General features: G+C 36.8%; 1 protein-coding gene across 2 annotated transcripts in view; it reads left to right on the top strand.

Moving 5' to 3' along the window:
- DHX40 (DEAH-box helicase 40) overlaps positions 1 to 22,036 on the top strand; it is a 57,363-nt gene that overhangs the window by 1,544 nt on the left and 33,783 nt on the right. The window contains exons 3-10 of one of the 2 annotated variants that reach the window (XM_049859991.1): positions 1,584 to 1,729; positions 2,804 to 2,923; positions 3,122 to 3,349; positions 3,572 to 3,638; positions 4,640 to 4,771; positions 18,479 to 18,578; positions 20,564 to 20,650; positions 20,790 to 20,972. In XM_049859991.1, coding sequence (XP_049715948.1) covers positions 1,584 to 1,729; positions 2,804 to 2,923; positions 3,122 to 3,349; positions 3,572 to 3,638; positions 4,640 to 4,771; positions 18,479 to 18,578; positions 20,564 to 20,650; positions 20,790 to 20,972 — 1,063 coding nt within the window. The remainder of the gene's footprint in view (positions 1 to 1,583; positions 1,730 to 2,803; positions 2,924 to 3,121; positions 3,350 to 3,571; positions 3,639 to 4,639; positions 4,772 to 18,478; positions 18,579 to 20,563; positions 20,651 to 20,789; positions 20,973 to 22,036) is intronic. The other variant, XM_049859992.1, reaches the window with a different exon arrangement.

The following is a 22,036-nucleotide window of genomic DNA, read 5'->3' as shown; positions in this document are numbered from 1 at the left end:
CGGCAAATTTTTCCATTTTTAACTCTGTAATAATCCCAAATAAAATTATAGGTAGGTATTATTTCTTTGCTGTAGAATAAGTTTATCTTGCAGTAGACTATGAACTGTTGGATGTTGAAATGATACTGAAGAGAGAAGGGATACGTTGATGTTCGTTGCTGACATTAGTATTTCTTGGTTTCTTCAGAGCATTATCAGGTAAATATTCCCTGACTCTGTTAGAGCCAAGCAGCTGAACTGCATTTTCCTTCAGTGTGGCAAACCTTTCTATAATAAGATTGTTAAAGAACAAAGATTCACATAAACAAAAAAACCATATAGTTTTAAATTTGTGTTAACTTGCTCTAAGGGATCAAATCTTTAGTTCTGTCGAGATATACTGCTATTTTATATGCCATTAAGAAAGGAAAAATGCCATTAATTTTAAGTTTCAACTCTATTTTAGAAATACTAAGAAGGTAAAAAATGCTGATAGAATCTATGAAAGATGGCATTTTTAAATCAAGTGTTACTTCTGTGGCAAAGGTAAATTTATTTCAGGAGATGTATAGAATTTTATCATTGGGCAGATCTGTTGCAAAAGACCTCTTTAAAGTGTTGAAAAGCAAAGATGTCACTTTGAGGACTAAAGTGCATCTGACCCAAGCCGTGGTGTTTTCAGTCGCCTCCTATGCATGTGAAAGCTGGATGATGAGTAAGGAAGACCGAAGAAGAATTGACGCCTTTGAATTGTGGTTTTGGAGAAGAATATTGAATATACCATGGACTGCCTTGGAAGAAGTACAGCCAGAATGCTCCTTAGAAACAAGGATGGGAAGACTACATCTCACATACTTTGGAAATGTTGTCAGGAGGGATCAGTCCCTGGAGAAGGACATCATGCTTGGTCAAGTGGTGGGTCAGCAAAAAAGAGGAAGACCCTCAATTAGATGGATTGACGCAGTGGCTGCAACAGTGGGGTTAAGCATAACAACAATTGTGAGGACAGCGCAGGACCGGGCAGTGTTTCATCCTGTTGTCCATAGGGTCGCTATGAGTTGGAACCCAGAACAACATGGAATTTTATGGATTCCTAGGGATTATAAATTGTTGGCTTATGCTTTAGAGTGGAATTGGAAACAAACCAAAAAAACTAAATGTAGTTAACATATATGTATATATGTTTTGAATGGTTATTAATATTTATTTTTATTTCAGAATTAATATTAAATTTTCAAGGTGCAAAGGTAATCAAGTATGTTACTAATTTGCAGGATTTTCTTTTGGAAGCATTTGAGCAGTTCATCTTGATTGACCAAAAATGACTTAGCTCCGAGAAAACAAAAACCAAGTTGCCATCGAGTTGATCAGACTTATCGTGACCCTATAGGACAGAGTAGAACTGCCTCGTGAGGTTTCCAAGGCTGTAGTCTTTATGGAAGCAGATTGCCATATCTTTCTGCTGTGGAGCAGCTGGTGGGGTTAAACTGCTGACCTTTTGGTTAGCAGCTGAGCGTTTAGCCTCTGCACTACCAGGGCTCATCTTAGCTTTGTTAGGAAGAACCAGTTGCTGATGTTACGTCTTTTATCTCTGGTTTCGATAGGGTTTTCACAGCATGGTATGATTGGTGTAACTCAACCACGAAAAGTTGCTGCCATATCTGTTGCTCAGAGGGTTGCTGAAGAAATGAAATGCGCTTTGGGATCGAAAGTAGGATACCAAGTTCGTTTTGATGATTGCAGCTCTAAGGTACACAAATTTTGTTGGTATTCTTTTAAGTACTGTAAGCTTACTGAAGGGGTGGAGAAAGGTTTTAATATAAAAATCTCATATATTTTAAAGAAGCAGCCTTAAACTTAAATTAGTTTTTGTTGCCTGTTGCTAATGCTTTAATTCTGAAGAGTCTAATATTTACCCCAGTGTCTCCCTCCTCAGTTAGGTGATGACAGTTGTTTATTTTTCCTAGAATTCTCTTGTTTTATATTTTTTAGCTGTGAGGATTTTTGACTTGAAGCTAGTGGAAATCTGACAACTTAATGAAGTCAGCAGGCTTTATTGAGCATTTTCTAGTTGTATGGTACTAATGAGTTTAAAATCGTTTTCTTTTTAATAGTTAATAATTACAATTTATATTTCATCAGGATTTCTAAATCCCATACCAGATACAAAGTAATCCGTGATTTACTTATGGTTCCTAATAGGAATGGCTATCAAATGTGACACAGAGTACCTCTCCCCAAAATACTATCTTGGCCTCCCTAGTGGTCACTGCTGGGGATTTTTCCTTCTCTCTTTTCTTCCCTTCCTGGTTCCTCTAGTCTTTGGACCTTTTTCTCTCCTTGGTCTAACAGTAGTCTAGTGATATTATTTTTTTATGGGAGAATGAGTAGGGGAAAGGAGAGAGGGAGAGGAAAGTTTCCCATTTTCTCTGTCTTTAGCTCTGTTTCTCTTTCCTCCTGAATTCTCTGAAATAGTGGCTGAGACAAAGAGGATGAGTCCTATTTTATTGTCGCTGCCCACAGCTTGCACACCTGAGGCCATTGCTTTACCTTACCACTTTGCACTGACTTCATCGTATTTCCTTATTACCTCATCTTATTGTTTTATCCCAGAACACCCACCTTAGTTCCTCATCCTTGTCTCTGTCTAGATCACACTTTTCATAATTTATCATCCTTGTTGGACTTTTTAATATTCTCTTTAATTTAGTCAGGTTAGTTGGATCACTTCCATGTCTGTGCATTTTGGGGAAAAATTTAGTTGGGGGAAGTAATGAAATTCTGTGATACTATAACTTGGTGTATTCTGCTGTCTGCACTTTAGGAAACAGCAATCAAATACATGACTGATGGATGTTTACTGAAACATATTCTGGGAGATCCAAATCTTACCAAATTCAGTGTCATTATTTTAGATGAAGCCCATGAGAGAACTCTAACTACAGTGAGTAATACATTGATTTTTTTATTAGCAAGTAAATAGTTTACTTCTTTGGGGCAGCTTTTTACTGTATAGAGAATTGCTTTCTCTTACTTAAATTTTAATCTATTGAAATAGAAATTATTTGGTTAGAATAGCAATATTTTTAAAATAACTCAGCAGTTACATTTGTGACTTATTAGAAGTTTGCTTTTCTTTCAGGACATCTTATTTGGTTTATTGAAGAAGCTATTTCAGGAGAAGTCTCCTAACAGAAAGGAGCACTTAAAAGTGGTGGTGATGTCAGCAACTATGGAGTTAGCCAAGCTCTCTGCATTCTTTGGAAATTGTCCAATATTTGATATACCTGGAAGACTTTATCCTGTCAGAGAGAAATTCTGCAATTTGATTGGACCACGAGACAGAGAAAATACTGCATATATTCAAGCGGTATTACTTGGCATACTTTTACTGACTTTTTAAAATCTGTGATTTTAGTTAATTGAGTAGTTTGGTAATTCATTTGTTCCTGTTACTATTGTAACGACAACCCTAATGGGTCCTAGAAATTTTGAGAACGCGAATTTAATTTTTCTGTGGAGCCAGGGGATGTAGTGGTGGGGGAGCGACTGTATTTCCATTAGCATATTATGCCTGTGTTTCTTGCTTTAGATCGTGAAAGTGACCATGGATATCCATTTGAATGAAATGGCTGGAGACATCTTGGTTTTTCTGACTGGTGAGCATTCAATGTCAGGTTTAAAAACGTTTGCTATTTTTGAGAACAGAATGGGGCAATGGGATAGAGTGCTACCTCCATGTTGGAAATCTGGGCTCTCCTCAACTGTTGCCTTAGCTTTTTTTGTTTATCTGAACAGTTTTAGATATAAGATACATAAGATAATTTTGCATAAAAATATCAGAATATTTCTGATATATAAATATTTACGTGTATAAGAATATGTGTAAAACACATTGAGCTTATATTCAATGGCGAATGATTGTTATTTTTATTGGTCTTTTTTTTTACTGTACAAATTATTGTTGGTCTAAACAGTCTAAACAGACTAAATAGTCCTGGGTCTGAATGATTAATTCCGTTATTTCAAAAGACATTCCACCAGCTCCTTTTCTTCTTTGAGGGGTGGGATAGTGCTGTGTGATAGCAGTACATAAGGTGTGGAATCCATGGATCACAGATAAGCCTTTGGCAGTTTTTTGTAGGTCAAAAATAGAACAGTTAAATCTCAGACTAGTGTGACTCTTGAAGCAGCAGCATCCTACTAACAGGAATAAATCATTTCATCACTCACCTCCTACTCTGCCATGTACTGTCAGAAGTGAAGCATTGTAACAATCTCTTTGCCTTTTTGAGGTTATTTAACTATTTTGATTATATCCAAAGAAATATCTCTTGGACTACCGTTCCCTGTATGAACAATGAACTTTACTGAGTTTTCCATAAATACTGTGTTAACAAGATGAAAGGGTTGAAGGTTATAAACATTTTTTATTCCTTTAGAGATTTCAATTCCTTGGAAACTGATGTTTTTTCTGTCTTGAATTTTGTTGTTGAAATTTGGCATGTGTATGGTAAAACTGCTTTGTGTTATCTCCTTTAGAGCAAATGAAAGATTTAAAATAGCTATTATGCAGAACTAATTTTAATCTAGAAGGTTTTTTTTTCATTCTTAATTTTGCTGTTTAATTTCTGAAGGTATTTTTTTTCCCCCATTTCAGGCCAGTTTGAAATCGAGAAAAGTTGTGAGCTACTCTTCCAGATGGCAGAGTCTGTGGATTATGATTATGATGTTCAAGATACCACTCTAGATGGGTTGCTTATATTGCCATGTTATGGATCTATGACAACAGGTAATTCCTCATTAGAATAGAAAATTTGACTGATTTAAAAAAAAAACTTTTTATTGGATAATCATATATATATAGAGAGAGAGAGGTGTACAGATCGTAACTCTTTAGGTCAGTGGATTTTACAAACTGAACTCATCTTCGTAACCAGCACCCAGACCATGAAACACAACATTAACAGGACCAGCACCCCATAACAGAAGTCTTTTCACATTTGTTCATTTTTTCAAGACCCTTTGATATACCTGTAGTATTGTTAAGAGTGGGCTCTGTTCTTTCCCAGCAGAGCAGAAATATCAGAGATAAATCCTGAAATGAGGATTAAATTTCCTGTTACTAATACCATAAGTCAAACCTGATTTGCCACAGCACAGAATTTCTAAAAATCATGTATATCCAGGTATATCTAAGACTGAGCATAGTGGATAGTTTTCCTTATAAGCAGCCATGCATTAGCCTGCTTTTGAGTAATGATCCTATTCTTTTGTGAATTCAGAGAGCAAGTGCAAATTCTTACTGTTCTTAAATTTGATCATAATTAGTATTGTTGAATGAGGTGTGGAATTTTTTTATAAAATTATTTTTTTTAATGGAATTTGACCTGTAAAACTGAAGGGAAGCTGACCTCAGCCTCGTATTTGTAGTTTTGGGGATTGGCAGTTAGATGTTTTTGTATTGTATGTGTATTTTGATTTTTGTTGAGCAGATAATTGCTCTCATCCTTATATTAACAAAAAAAGTTTGGGAATATATGTGTTGGTAAATAACCATAGACCGTGTCCTATTTTGGAGATACCTTTTGTGACACTCAGCCCTTACTCTCAGTATTGTAAGCACAGATCTCTATTTTTACATCTTCAAAGGAATTCTTAAGGTCATTATTTTAGGTTTCCGTTGTTTTCTGGAGACTTGCTCCACTGACTCTTATAATTTACTTTGCAACTGGTAAGATAGTTCAGAATCCGTTATGGTTGTTTTGTTACTAACCACAGTATAGTTTCTTCTACATAAAGTAAGTAATTTTCATTCTTCATGCTGACACATCGCAAATGTGTTCTGTATCTGCCGTTGCCTTGTTTAACTCCATGAAATCTGATTTTTATACTGTCAGTGGTTGTTGGTGACCTCTTACTCCTCTAATCTTTTGTATGTTTTCCATTCATTTGTATTTTGACTTTGTGATTCTAATGATAGTCTCCTTCTTGAAATGTTGTTGTCTGGGATAATATTTAGTTATCTCGTTCTCCTGACCACTCTTTCTCTGAGGCTGCTTCCTCCCTTTGCTCCCCTCTAAGTGTGGCTTTTTCTGAGGGTTTCATCTTTAGCTTGCTCTTTTCTCATGTTCTTCGTTTTGGAGAGGTTGGCTCCTAGGAATCATCTGTCACTTATTTGTGGATGACTATTGGAAGCTGTCTCTAGTTCAGGTCTCACTCCTGCTCTCAGAGCTCCTGGGCCTTCTCGCTGGGCTTTCTAGTTGGTGTATCATATCCTCCCAAATTATTCAGTTCAAGCAAGTGGCAGCTCCTATAGGTTTCCTTTTACCTTTGTCTCGTCCAGATCTTCTTTTTCTAATTTCACTGCCAAAATGGTATCCTTAGTTTGCTTTCCTGAGTTGCTAACATAGCCCGCTAACTTGTTTTCCCAGATATGCCTTACCATTTTACTTGGAGTGGTATCCGTAATCACCCAGAAGCACAGCTCTGATAGTCAGTCCCCCGTTGGGTACCTTTTGCCAGTTGAGTTAAAATGCCAACTGAATAATCTGGGATTCATTATCCTTCTGGCTTCACTTTAGTCTGCTTTCAGCCTTAATTCCCAGTATATGTGATTTTCTGGTATATATGTGTCATGCATGTGTGACTGGGTGTGGGCAGAGCCATTACTGAAGGATTTCATTTATTTAGTTTCCCTTCTAGTTCCAAGAGTGCTGTCAAGGGTGATCTACTGGTGATCCATTGTGAGCATAATAATACTTATTACAGCAGTATATAGCAGTGTGAAGAGGCGTTCAGATGGAGCTAATAAGGTACTGAGTAATGTGTGAGGTGGAGTTGGGTAAAATAGGGAGAGAGTGATGGGTGCTTGGGCTCTTAGTTTTCCATTTTTAGCCTGCGTAATACAACAGAGCACTTACTTTCATCTCTGTTTATATTTTGTGTGGTGGGGAGAGACACTCTTATAATGTTATTTCCTGTTATGCTTTAGGAACAGAAAACTTGCAGTTGGGAGTGAGGAGAGGGAAGAAGGGTTTCCTGTCTGTTGCCTATAGTGAGTAGGTAAAAATTGCGAGGATGCTATTTTATATGTGCTACTATTTCTGGGCCAACTATGAGGGTGATTGCCTGCATCAAAGGGACATATTAAAATATCTCCCTACTTGACAACCAAAATTCTAATCCGTAAAGCAGTGGAGGTGCTTTGGAATTCCTTCTACTGCTAAGGTTCTGTGATCCTGCTCCCTGAGTTGAGCTACCCCCAGCTGTCACCCTTTGTGCCATTCTTTAAACTCAAAACATGGATATTTTTGGTTCCTTTTCTTCCCTCATCTTTTTTATTACTCTGTATTTGCTACTTCCTTAACCTGAACTCCTTTCCTTTTTATTCTCCCCACTCAGTGGCCGAAATCCTTTTATTTCATTTGTCTAGTGCAGCCAGCTCTACGAAAACCTTTCCTGATTTCTCTCCTTCCGCCTGGTTTTGATCCCTTCTTCATTTGAACCACATTGTGCTTTGCTGTGCCTCTTGTGTTATGGTTGTCCTATTTCCTTTACGAGATTACTAAACGTTGAAGATGTCCTTATTATGTATTTGTTAAACTTGAGCTCTAGATTTTTTACTTTCTGCTGGACGTTCTGTTAATGTCTTGCGTCAGATTCTATGTGTAGAACTTTAATTTTTTGTTTTTCTGAAATCTTTCCCTCTCTGACTTCCCTCTTTTTGTTCAAGCTGTTGTAGTTCTCCCATGAATCTAGGGAAAAGCTAAACCACACAAAAAATTTGTGAAATGAAATATGCCATTTACTTCATAAATGACAACTATTTGCGTGGAATTAGAGTCTTTAGCACTAAAAGTAATCATCGAATTCAGTGCCTCTTAGCCTTTTTTTTGGTGGTGTGGGGCAGAGATGATCTCAGATTCCATTAAAAAGGTGATGAAAGCCACATTACTTTTCTCTAGAAAAATGCGCATATACCCACATTTATGTTTTTGCATAATCAGACTTATTTATTTTACAGATAGAGGCTAAGTGATACTCCTGAGATTACATGGTATATCTGCATCTGGTAACTGGTTGTTTACTCAGAAAGAGTATATGCGTTTCCATAGAACATGAAGAAAAGGAAAGGTGTTGTCCATTGTATTAGTGTACAACATTATGAAAAAGGATAAAATTCTCGTTTAGATTATTATATATAATCCAAGAGTAGTTTCATTTTTTTCCCTCTTTCTTCCTGCAAAACATTACCTTAATATGTCATTACCTAGAACTTGTCTTTGTCTATAGAAGTTCTCTTAGGTGTTAAGGTTAAAGATGCAGGGGAATAAGGCTAGTGAGCTTCGCATAAAAACTTTTACTCAATGTGAAGTCTTCACAAATGAGAAAACTTTTCTTTTGTCTCACAAAGAAATACGTTCTTATTTTTTCAAAAAATCAGCAATTTTTAGGAAAATAAAGCCACCAGGTCCCACTAGCGCAACCCAGTGGTAATCACTGTTAACATTTTGTAGTATATTGTTTTGAATGTTTTCTTTACCCATAAAAGTATAATTTTATTGTTTAATTTTCGTTTTTTTAAACTAAAAGTGGAATTATATATGCTTTTTTATGTTTTTCTTCTTTGCCTTTTGCAGAAAAGTATAGAAAAGTACAAAAAATTCATTTCCCACTATGCAGAATTACCACACTCCCAGCATATTTACTTTCAGTATTTTCTTTAAGAAAAATTATTGAGGACAAATGATGCAGTTTCATTATAAAGAATTCAAGCAGTATACAAAATTACAAAGAGGAAAAGTAATTATTTCATATTCCTCCATCCTGAAATAACCTTCTTTAAACATTAGAAAAAACATTATTCCAAATGCCTTTGTGTATGTGTGTGCCTATATACAGAAGAATAAGTAGGTAGGTTGATAAAAATACTTACAAAAAGCGAGATTATAGTATTAGCTGCATTTTGAAAAGCATTTAATTTTACTTGAATTTACTTGGAGGGATTGTTCAAGTAAATCTTCCTTTACCACATGAGAGAATATTTTTTTAAAAATTACTTTAAAGATTCAAAAAAAAAATCAAACCCACTGCCATTGAGTCAACTCTTGACTCATAGCGACCCTATAAGACAGAGTAGAACTGCCCCATAGAGTTTCCAAGGAGTATCTGGCAGATTCGAACTGCTGACCTCTTGGTTAGCAGCCGTAGCACTTAACCACTACGTCATCAGGGTTTCCTACTTTAAATATTAGAAAGATGGAAAGTATTAAGAAGATGAAATTAATGTCTTCTTTTTAGACCGTGCTTGATTACAGATCGTATCTGTTGACTCCCTGATTTGAAAGTTGAGGACAGTCAGCACTCTTATTCTTCTATATCCTTCCTCTCTGATATCTGTTATTTTTTTATATTGCTCAGTTGTATTTAGTTTTTACCATCAGTCTTTTTATCATGATTTTCCATTCCTAAGTTACCTTTTGGCTAATTTTTAGGTTGGCTGAATTTTGTTAAAAAATTATTTTTAATAGAAAGACTCATGAGTGCTGTATTTTGAGTTCCTTGCTTTGAGAATGTTTGGCTTTTGCCTTTATAGTTGAATTATACCTTAGCTGGGTTTTATGTTCTTGGGTCACACTTTCTTTTTCTTAGAACTTGGTAGACGTTGCTCAGTTGTCTTCTGGCATTGAATGTTGCAGAGAAGTCTGAGGCAAACCTCCTTGTAAGTGATTTGGTTTTTCTGTCTGATGGGCTAAAAATTTCTATCTTTATTCTCAAAGTTTCAGTAGTTTTAATTAGGATTTTTTTTTTTTTTTTGGTGTTGAGCATTTTATATTAAACTCTCCCCAAAATTTAAAATGATCTTTTTTTAGATGAAACTTGATTGAGGTATAATTTACATACAATAAAAACGCCTGTTGTAAGTATACAGTTCAATGACATTTGACAGATACATATACATACATATTTATGTACATAGTGGTTAAGAGCTACAGGTGCTAACCAAAAAGCTGGCAGTTCAGATCCACCAGGCGCTCCTTGGAAACCCTATGGGCGAGTTTTACTCTGTCCTATAGGGTTGCTTTGAGTCGGAATCGACTCGATGGCAATGAGTTTTTTTGGTTTATATATATAAAACCCCTTTACCATCGAGGAGCCCTGGTGGCACAGTAGTTAAGAGCTCGACTGCTAACCAAAATGTCAGCAGTTTGAATCCACCAGCTGCTCCTTGGAAATGCTGAGTCGGAATTGACTTGACAGTAACAGGTTTGTTTTTTGATTTGGTTGCTTCGAGTTGATTCCAACTCATAGCAACCCTGTAGGACAAAATAGAACTGCCCCATAGGGTTTTCAAGGCTGTAAATCTTTATGAAAGCAGACTGCCACATCTTTCTACCATGGAGCGGCTGGTGGCTTGGAACTGCCAACCTTTTGGTTAGCAGCGAAATGCTTTAATCAGTGCACCACCAGGGCCCTTGTATGTTTGTGTGTGTGTGTGTGTTCCTATGTAACCACCACCACAAATAAGGTGAAGAACATTTCTGATGTGTTCTTTTGATATAGGAATTCAATTCTTAATTTTATGGAAGTTGTCTTGTATTAGAGAATATATAGCTTATATCCTATTTGTTGGTTTCGGTATTTCATGGGTACCAATTATTCTTATGCTGGATTTCTCTGTTTTCTGGCTTCATTCTAGTTATTTTTATCTTTTCTAGCTACATTTACTAATTACCTCAAACGTCCTTTCTGTCAGGAGTTTCATTTTTAGCTGTGTTAGTTAAAATTCTGAAGGTATTTTTTCTCACCCAGATGGCTTCTGGGGGTGGGGCAGAGTTTGAACTGAACAGTGTTGTATCTCTTTGTTCAGCTACAGAATCATCTTAATTTTCCTCCCCTTGATTAACAGTTTTGGAAGTTTAATGCATTAAGTTATGTTCCTTTTATATACACACACAGAGGCATATTTCTGTTTTGGGCTCTTTTTGAGGGGAATTTAGGACAAGAAATTCTGTGATGAAGTTTCAGTTAACATATCAGGTACATCTTTCTTAGGAGCATTCCTCATTAAGAGTGTTGAATGGTCCATCCTCAATATCCTTATTTCTTGGTAGACTTTGAATGTCTTTCCATCTCTGTGCCAGTTTTCTCCTTCCCTGTTAATAAAACCGTAGTACCTTACCAGGTTTGAGACAGGTTGGGTAAAGTATGTCAGAATCTCCAATAGGTAGGAAAATCAGGGAATGGGATAGTCAAAAGAATTGCTGTGTCTTAATGAAAGTATTCAGTTTTCCTCTTTCTTCCTGGAAAGTGAGAACTTGCTTTAGGAATATAAGTATTTAGCATCTTTTCAACTCTTCATAAACAAACATATTATTGGCATGTGTTTATAACTGTGCAATATGGTGTTAAAGTGTGTAGGTGGAATGTAAAATGTGAAACAAATGTGAGTCTTGTAAAAACAGCAGTTTTAGGACTTTTTAGTTGATATGCTCAACAAAATGATAAATGAAACTAAAATTTTGTTTGAACCGATGACTGAAGCAAACGAGGGGCTTTAGAAATAGGTTGATTGAAGAACACGTGTGATTATGGATCAGTTTGTTCAGAGAGGATATTTCTAATTTATGTAAAATGTTAGGGCAGAGTGTAATTTTAAAGGTGAAAAAAAAATTTTATAATTTATATAATGCATTTTTTTATTGATTGATTCATTCAGCAACTATTTATTGAGTAATTACAGGCCCGGAATTGTTCTAGGTTGTAGGAATATGTGTTGAATAAAAGAAAGACTTTGTCCTCATGGAATTACATTCTAGTAAATAATTTCTCCTGTAAAATAGTATATTACGCATTTGAACCATCTGGAAGAAATGAGCTACCTAAATCTAAGAAATAATTAAGAACAATTTTTAACGTTTATACTTTTCACCAGATTCTTACTCTGAAAGAAATAGTTCTTTTTGAAATTATTTCTGGATTTATATCAAAACTTTTCTGTAGATATGTTTCTCTCTTTTTTTTGTCTTTAACAAACAAATTTAATTTCTCACACTTTAGGAGGCTAGAAGTCCAAATTCAGGGTGTCAGTTCTAGGGGAAGGCTTGCTTTCTCTGTGGGCTCTGGGGGAAGGTCCTTGTCTCTTCTCCGCTTGTGTTTCTTGGTTCCTTGGTGATCATCATGTGACATGGCATCTGTCTTCCCCCATCTCTGCTGCTAATAACTGCTCTTTTATATCTCAAGAGACTGATTCAAAACACACCCTACACTAATACTGCCACATTAACATAACAACAAAAACCCTATTCCCAAATGGGATTATAACCACAGGTGTAGTAGAATTTTTTAAGTTTTATTGTGCTTTAGGTGAAAGTTTACAGAGCTAATCAGTTTCACATTCAAAAATTTACACACAGATTGTTTCATGACATTGGTTGCAGTCGTTATGATGTGTCAGCACTCTCCCCCTTTCTACCCTATGTTACCTGTTTCCATTCATCCAGTTTTCCTGTTCCTTCCTGCCTTCTTGTCTTTGCTTTTATGCAGGTGTTGTCCATTTGGTCTCGTATGCTTGGTTGATCTAAGAAGCACATTCCTCAAGTGCGTTACTGCTTGTTTTATAGACCTGTCTATTCTTTGAGTGAAAGGTGGACTTCAGGAGTGGCTTCAGTTCTGAGTTAGCAAAGTGCCTGGGGGCCACAGTTTCGAGGTTTCCTCCCATCTCTGTGAGACCAGTAACTCTGGTCTTTTTTTCTCCTACTCTGTCTGGGACCCTCTATTGTGATCCTTGTCAGAGCAACCAGTGGTGGTAACTTGGCACCATCTAGTTCTTCTGGGCTCAGTTTGGTGAAGGCTGTGGTTCTTGTGGTCTGTTAGTCCTCTGGACTAATATTTTCCTGTGTCTTTGGTTTTCTTCATTTTCCTTTACTCTGGATGGGGTGGGACCAATAGATGTATCTTAGATGGCCACTCTCAAGTTTTTAAGACCCCAGACGCTACTCACCAAAGGCGAGAGTAGAACATTTCCTTTACGAACTATGTTATGCCAGTTGACCTAGATGTCCCCCAAGATCATTGTCCCTAGCCCTCAGTCCAAGTAACTCCGTCCTTTAGGGTGTTTGGATGTATCTGAGAAGCTTCTCTGACTGGGCCCCCTTTGTGCTGGTATATATGAATATACATACTGTACATACAAATACGTATGTAAAAATATCCACGGCTAAGCTATATAAGTATGTGGGTATATTCCTATACACCCTCCTTCCCCTATTCAGCATACATATCTGCCTATGTATCTGCTTGTAAGTTTTTACTGTTATTGTAGGGCTCTATATGCTATAGTATTTACTGCGGTTGCCTCTTTTTTTTAAATTTTTTCTTGTGTTCCTCTAGTGTCTTCCTTTGCCTTGGTCAAGCTGTGCAGACTTCTCTTATGATATGTATTGTCTTTCCCTTCACCAAAGTTAGCACTTGTTTTCTATCTAGTTAGTGATTTCCCCTCCCCACCCATCCCTTCCCTCATAGCCTTCAAAGATTGTTTCTTTCTGCGTGTAAACCTTTGTTAAGTTTCTATAATAGTGGTCTCATACAATATTTGCCCTTTTGTGATCAACTTATTTCACTCAGCATACTGTCCTCCGGATTCATCCATGTTGTGAGATGTTTCATGAATTCATCGTTGTTCTTTATCATTGTGTAATATTCCGTTTTGTGTGTGTACCATAATTTGTTTATCCATTTATGTGTTGATGGGCACTTAGGTTGCTTCCATCTTTTTGCTGTTGTGAATAATGCTGCAGTGAGCATGGGTGTGCATATGTCTATTCCAGTGACAGCTCTTATTTCCCTAGGATATGTTCGTAAGGGTGGGATTGCTGGATCATACAGAATTCTATTTCTAGCTTTTTAAGGAAGTGCCGTATCATTTTCCACAGGGGTTGTTCCATTTTACAATCCACTGGCAGTGTATGAGAGTTCCAGTCTCCCCACGACCTCATTAGCATTTATTGTTTTCTGAATTTTTGATCGGTTCCGTTCTTGCAGGGATGAGATAGTATTTCATTCTGGTTTTGATTTGCATCTCCCTAATGCTGATGATTGAGAGCATCTTTTCATATATTCGTTGGCTGCCTGAATGCACTCTTTAGTGAAGTGTCTGTTCATGTGCTTTGCCCATTTTGTGATTGGTTCCATGTCTTTTTATTTTTGAGATGTTAAAGTTTTCTCTATATTTTAGAGAGTGAACCTTCATCAGATATGTTGTTGCCAAAGATTTTTTTCCCAGTCTGTAGGTTCTCTTTTTACTTTCTTGGAAAAGGCTTTCGATGAGCATAAGTATTTAATTTTTAGAAGATCCTATTTACCTAGTTTATCTTCTGGAATTTGTGCATATTTAATTATGCTTGATATTCTATTTATGTATAAATTAGGGCCTCTAGCATTGTCTATATTTTCTTTCATGAACTTCATAGTTTTAGATTTTACATTTAGGTCTTTGATCCATTTTGAGTTAGTTTTTGTGTATGGGGTGAGGTATGGATCCTGTTTGATTTTTCTGCAAATGGATATCCAGTTTTTCTCTTTTTCGAGTTTTAACTATTTTTTTAAATTGTGCTTTAAGTGAAAGTTTACAGCTCAAGCTAGTTTCTCATGCAAAAATTTATACACACAGTATGGCCGTAGTTGCTCTATCTGTAATGTGATAGCACACTTCTCCTTTCCACCCCAGATTTCCCATGTCCATTCAGTCAGCTCCTGTCCGTTTCTGTCTTCTCATCTTGCCCCCAGACAGGAGCTGCCTATTTAGTCTCACGTATCTACTTGAACTAAGAAGCACACCATACATGAGTATCACTTTATGTCTTTTAGTCCAGTCTAATCTTTGAAGAGTTGGCTTCGGGAATGGTTTTAGATCTGGGTTAGCAGAGAGTCTGGGGGCCCTGTCTCCCAGGTTTCCTCTAGTCTCAGTCAGACCATTAAGTCTGGTCTTTTTCCTAGAATTTGAGTTCTGCACCCCACTTTTCCCCTGCTCCATCAGGGACTGTCTGTTGTGTTCCCCGTCAGGGCAGTCATTGGTGGTAGCTGGGAGCCATCTAATTCTTCTGGTCTCAGGCTGTTGGAGCCTCTGGTTTATGTGGCCCTTTCTGTCTCTTGGGCTAATGTTTTCCTTGTGTCTTTGGTGTTCTTCATTCTCCTTTGCTCCAGGTGGGTTGGGATCAATTGATGCATCTTAGATGGCTGCTTGCTAGCTTTTAAGACTCCAGACACCACTCATCAAAGTGGGATGGAGGACATTTTCTTACTAAACTTTACTATGCCATTTGACCTAAATGTCCCCTGAAACCATGTTCCCCAGATCCCCACCCCTGCTACTCTGTCCCTTAAAGTGTTTGATTGTGTTCAGGAACCTTCTCAGCTTTTGGTTTAGTCCAATTGGGCTGACTTCCCCTGTATTGAATATTCAGTTTTGTCAGTACAGTTTGTTGAAGAGACTATCTCTTCCCTATTTAATGGACTTTGACCATTTGTCGAAGATAAAGTATCTACATAGGTGGATGGATTTATTTCTTGGTTCTCAGTTCTGTTCCATTGGTCTATGTGTCTGTTGTTGTATCAGTACCAGGGTGTTTTGACTACTGTAGCTGTATAGTAGGTTCTGAGATCAGGTAGTGTGAGACCTCTTACTTTGTTCTTCTTTGTCAGTAATGTTTTACTTATCTAGGGGCCCTTTCCTTTCCATGTAAAGTTGGTGATTAATTTTTCCATTTCGTTAAAAGAATGTTGTTGGAATTTGATTGAGATTGCATTGTATCTGTAGATTGCTTTGTGTAGTATTGACATTTTCACAAAATTAAGTCTTCCTATCCATGAGCATGGTATGTTTCACATTTATGAAGGTCTCTTGGTTTCTTGGCAGTAGTGTCTTATAGTTTTCTTTGCATAGGTCTTTTATGTCCCTACTTAGGTTTATTTCTAAGTATTTTATCTTTTGGGGGACCGTTTCAAATGGTATTGTTTTCCTGATCTCCTTTTCGAAGTTTTGTTAGTGTAGAGGAATCCAGCTGATTATTGTATGTTGCTCTTGTACCCTGACACTTTGCTGAATCCTTCTATTAGTTCCAGTAGCTTTCTTGTGGATTCTCTGGGATTTTCTGTGTATAGGATCATATTGCTGTGAATAGGGATAGTTTCTTTTTCCTCACCAATTTGGATGCCATTTATTTCCCTTTCTCGTCTTATTCCAACTAGGACTTCAGTACAATGTTGAATAAGAGTGGTGATAAAGGGCATCCTTGTCTGGTTACCGTTCTCAGGGGGAATGCTTTCAGTCTCTCTCCATTGAGAATAATGTTGGCTGTTAGTTTTGCGTACATGCCCTTAATTGTGTTGAGGAATTTTTTTCTTTTCCTATTTGGTGAGAATTTTTATCAGAAATGGGTGTTGGACTTCATCAGATGCGTTTTCTGCATCGATTGAGGTGATCAGTGATTAGATATGTTTCTGTAAGTTACCTTTATAGCACTTTTTTTTTTTAACTTGTGAAATTAATTTAGGAATGATGTTCAGGAGTAGAAACATTACTGAATTTGTTTTTAAACTTGTCTATCTATATGTAAATCTTGGGCAAACCACTTTACCTCTTTGGGCTTTAGTTTTCTCATCTATAAGATGAGAGGGTCGGCCTCGTTGCATGAGTTTAGAACTGTGCTCATCTGCATTGCTCCATTTCTTCCTTACCTGTACTCTTGTTTCAATCATAATAGTTCGACTTTAGTCTGTTTTATATATTGGAAATATAGGTATATTTATAAGATTTTATATGAAAGTGGATTTTTACTTCATCTTTGTTAAGATTTTCTTGGCTGCAGGAAAGAAACCAACTTGAGGTTGCTTAAGTAGAAAAAGTGAATTTTCTAAATAGTACTGGCATGTCTTGTGGAAATCAAATGGCAGCCAGGCATTTAAGAAATTGTTTATTTATAAAGATGTACTACTGTACCAATATATAATACATAATAATGTGTGTAAAATAGAAAGTTTAATGGAATGTTATAAAAAATATAAAAAGAAATGCTAATAATTTCTTTTCGTAGCCCAGTGGATTGGCTTATGTACTTCTTGAAATGATCACTCCACACGATAGAGATCATTGACATGGATGATCCACCCACCTCCCTTGCTTTGCAGTTCCTTGACAACTCTAGCTCATGTGGTCTTTTCCTTCATCCCACCTCATCTTCCTCTTCAGATATTTATATCCTAGAATTTGTCATCACCATATTTTCTGAAATCCCAGTTTCAAACAATTGTTCCCTATTTCTCCCAGTTCACTTAACTCTACTGTTTCTAATACTAAATTTTCAGAACGCATTGCAAAACCCATTGCTGTTGATACCGACTTACAGCAACCCTGTAAGACTGCCCCTAGGATTTCCTAGGCTGAAAGCTCTACTGAAGCAGACTACCATGTCTTTCTGCCATGGCATGGCTGGTGGGTTCGAACCACCAACCTTTTGGTTAGCAGCTGAGCGCTTAACCACTTCACCACCAGGGCTCCTAGAACACATTGAAACCTGTCCTATACCAACCTTCATTTACCTCCTTTACTCATACTGTAATCATTTCATTGTAAACATTTTTAACTCTTGCCCTGTTCTCAGTTTAACCTGGCCAGACAGCAAGTTTGGCCAAACCTATCTTTCTACCTATTTCAAAGCTGCTAGGAACCTAAAAGTATTCTCTTTCCCCAGCACTCATGGCTGATTCCTTCTTTTCTCCCTTTAGACTAGCTTTGTCTTCTTTATGTACATTAGTCACTTCCCTATGGTTTCCAAGTTTATTCTCCTTCTTTGCAAGAGACCAGCCTGATCAAATTGACAATCCCTTGGACCTTATCCCAGATTCACAGAAGAATCTGATTGGTCCAGCTCGGGGGAGATGTTCATCTCTGGTGCTATAAACTATGGCCAGAGAAGCAAAATACACTACAAGCATTGGTGGTAAGATCCACCCCTCAGAATGTATGAATAGTGGAAATGGGTGTGGCATTACTTCTTTAGAGAGGTAGTCATGAGTTGGGCAAACACTCCCAAAAGTAAAAACTATTTGGCTACTCAGTCTTTAAGGCAGAGAGAGGTCCTTAATCTGGAGTCCATAGACGGGCTTCAGAGAGTTTCTGAACACCTTAAAATTGTTCGGAAACATTTTTTGTACCTTTTAATTGAGAGGTGGTCCACTGTTTTTATATATCTTCAAAGGGATCTATGACCTAGATAAAGGACTCTGCTGTAGGGTTTCTTTTAGCAGTATTAGACTGTGACCTAGAAATCATAACAATGAAGGGTGTCGAAAAATTGTTTTTGCTATTATATTTTGAATTGAAGATCGTAAAGAGATGAAGAAAACAAAACTTTTAATGAAAAGAAAGGAGTTCTTGAAAACTTGAGTTTGCAGATACGTCTTGTACATTATTATCTTTTCTTTATGTGTATTTTAGATCAACAGAGAAGAATATTTTTGCCACCTCCACCTGGAATTAGAAAATGTGTCATATCTACCAATATTTCTGCAACGTCTTTGACAATAGATGGAATCAGGTACAGCTTTTGAAGTTTATCTTAAAGCCAAGGAAACGACTTAGTTAATTATAAGACATTATCGACTTTGTTTCTCTGTGCCCTCCTCTAATTTTCTTCTTATCTACTTTTTAACGTTGTTGGCTTGTAATCACCTGTCATTTTTTTTTTAATTATTTGTTTGCTGTTTGAACAGGAAATTGAGGTAGGAGGTGCAAACTATTTCTGTTCATACTTTTTAACTACTTGGCAACTTGAAGCTTTCTCTTCCCAAATTGAAGATTATGTGTAATGCTCCAGTGTTCACTAAATAGGAAGCAAAACCTATTTTTCCACATCTCCGTTATTAGCACATACCTGTATGACCCCATCCATATTCAGTCTTACCTGGTAGAGTAAGCTTTGTTCATCTAAGTGTTTATCTGGAGGCGTCTAACTCTTCACATTTTTGTGAAGGTGAGCTGTCATGTGGACCTCTTATCTTTTTTGTGTATCACAAATGATGCCATCACATTTTAGAATTAAATTCTAGAGAATACCTTGAAATTTTTAAGTCTGGTCTAATAGCTAATGTAAAGGTCTTTTATCCTGCTGTACCACATCCCTTTTGGATATTTGTCTTTTACCCAATATATTTTATGCCCTCAGTCTGTCTGTCTGTCATAAGAAGGCTATACTTGAATCTTAGATCCTATGTTATTTCTTCAGGGTAAAATGATCACCCAGATCTGAGAGGAATTTAATTTCCCCTGCTTTTTCCCTTTACTTTGAAAATAGTGGTGTCACCAAGGGCTTAAAAGGGCAGCTCTGCCAAATAAACTGACCTCTGTAATTTTCTATTTCTAGCAAAGGCAAAAGTCTTTAAATAGGGTATTTGAGAATGTTCCCTTAGTGAATTACAGACTTACTGTTACTCTTAAGTTAGTTCTCTACCTCACTTGGTTTCCATTTAATTGTCTTAAAATGATAGTTTGAAGGCTAGTTGGAGTTAGATTCTGAACCTGTTAGAATAGTCTAGAGCCGACTTGGAAGTTTTTTGTTTTGTTTTTTTGAGGTGAACTTCACATAACATAAAGTTAACCATTTTAAAGTAAACAGTTCCTTGCATTTTATACATTCACAGTGTTGTGTAATCATCACCTCTGTCTAGTTCCAGAATATTTGTATCACCCCAGAATAAACCCCATACCTATTAAGCAAAGAGCCCTACTGGGGTAGTGGTTAAGCAGCTTGGCTGCTAACTGAAAGGCTGGCAGTTCAGATCCACTCAGCGGCTCCATGAGAGAAAGACTTGGTGATCTGTTCCCGTAAAGATTACAACCTAGGAAACCCTATGGGGCAGTCCTACTGGAGTAGAAAATTGACTTGATGGCACCTAACAACAACAACATTCATTAAACAGTTATTCCCCATCTGCCTTCTAGCTCCTGGCAGCTACCAGTTTACTTTCAGTTTCTATGGATTTGCCTATTGTGGATATTTCATATAAATGAAATCATACAACATGTGACGTTTTGTGTCTAGTTTCTTTCACTTAGCATAATGTTTGAGAAAGTCATTGATGTTGTAGCATATTTCAGTACTTCATTCCTTTTGATGGCTGAATGCACTTCCATTGTATGTGTATACCATGATTTGTTTATCCGCGTATCTGTTGATGGACGTTTGGGTTGATTCCATCTTTTGGCTGTTGTAAATAGTACTGTTATGAACATTCATGTTTAAGTATTTGTTTGAGTACTTGTTTTCAATTCTTTTGGGTGTGTACCTAACAGTGCAATTGATAGGCCATATGATAATTCCATGTTTAACTTTTTGAGGAACTACCATTTTAGACTCCTCCCAGTAATGTTAAGAGGATTCCAGTTACTTGATCATCACATTTTATACCTAACATAAAAGGCTTTATGCAATTGTTACTTTGGTAGAAAAGAACCTGAAGTGCCTAAAAATTAATAAGTCTTCCCTTATCTTCTAGAAACTTAATTTGTTTTCCTTCTTCTTAGATATGTGGTAGATGGTGGCTTTGTGAAACAGTTAAATCACAACCCCAGATTAGGGTTGGATATCCTGGAGGTGGTTCCAATTTCAAAGTAAGTCTCTATGTCAAGCCTTTTTGTTCAAGGAACAGTTGACTAGATAATTTCTAGCTGGCATGGAGATAAGAAGTAAATTACTTGAGAAACCCACAGAATGTTTTGGGAACTGTTTTTTTTTTTTCCCCCTCTGAAGGAGTGAGGCATTACAGCGAAGTGGCCGAGCTGGTAGAACTTCCTCAGGAAAATGCTTTCGGATCTATAGTAAAGATTTTTGGAACCAGTGTATGCCTGACCATGTGATCCCTGAGATTAAGAGAACTAGTTTGACATCTGTAGTTCTGACCTTAAAGTGCCTTGCCATACATGATGTTATAAGGTATGTAGACACAACCTGAAAAAAGTAGAATCTTACAACACTGGAGCCAGAATTCTTTTGAACTATTTGACTCATACCTTACTGTAGAGTTGAGGATAACCTATTTTTGAAATTCAACTGCACCAAAATCAAATGTTTCCTAGCATTGCTTTACTGAGATTTGATCGCTTGCTGGTATTTTAACCTGGCCTTAATGGACTTCTCTGTGTGGATATTTATCTGGATCCCCCAATGACCACAGTTTACATGATGAAAAGTATGTAATAAGTGACCCTAATTCTAGTTAAAAATTGTTTTTGTTGGTAGCATTTTTATCTGACCACTATTGTACTGTGTACTGTCAAAGACAGAGGAATACTCTAGTAGTCTTCTGCTTTCACCAAGCGTAAGTTTGGGTAAGCAAGATTTATGTGCATAAAGTGAAGAATAGAACAAATGTTAAAAACTGTATAATTAATTGGTGTATAAGATAGAATAGTCTTGTAGGGGCTTGAAATTTTTTATCTCAGATGGTAGAGGAAATAGTGAAGGAAACAGCTATTTTGGTCTTAATTGCCCAGGAATGTGAGAGTGACAGGAACCTTGGGAGAAAGGGACCACTCATTCTAGGTGAAGTAATTATGAGGTATATCCAAATATGTATTGTATACTCTAGGAAAGCCAGCTTCAAAATATTTTAGATAGTTATCATAAAACTAGAGATTTTCTATGAGATTATAGATCCTAGGAAGAGTAGACCATGTAATAAATGAAATTCTAACTATAATCATGTTGCCAATGAGAAAGAAAGAGCCATTTAAAGAAGCCTAAATTCCCAGACAGAAAGCTTTCAGATAAACCCAGACTTAAAATTAATATTCACAAAGAATAGCAGAGCATCAGGTAACCAAGCCTGAGTGTACGTTAGAAACATAGGAGCAATAATTATTTATTATCTGCACTAGGAAATCCTGGTGGCATAGTGGTTAAGTGCTATGGCTGCTAACCAAAGGGTCAGCAGTTAGAATCCGCCAGGTGCTCCTTGGAAACTCTACGGGGCAGTTCTACTGTGTCCTATAGGGTCA

This window comes from Elephas maximus, chromosome 19, assembly GCF_024166365.1.
Source record: "Elephas maximus indicus isolate mEleMax1 chromosome 19, mEleMax1 primary haplotype, whole genome shotgun sequence".
NCBI lineage: Eukaryota > Metazoa > Chordata > Mammalia > Proboscidea > Elephantidae > Elephas > Elephas maximus.
This window is presented reverse-complemented; position numbering and strand designations above follow the sequence as displayed.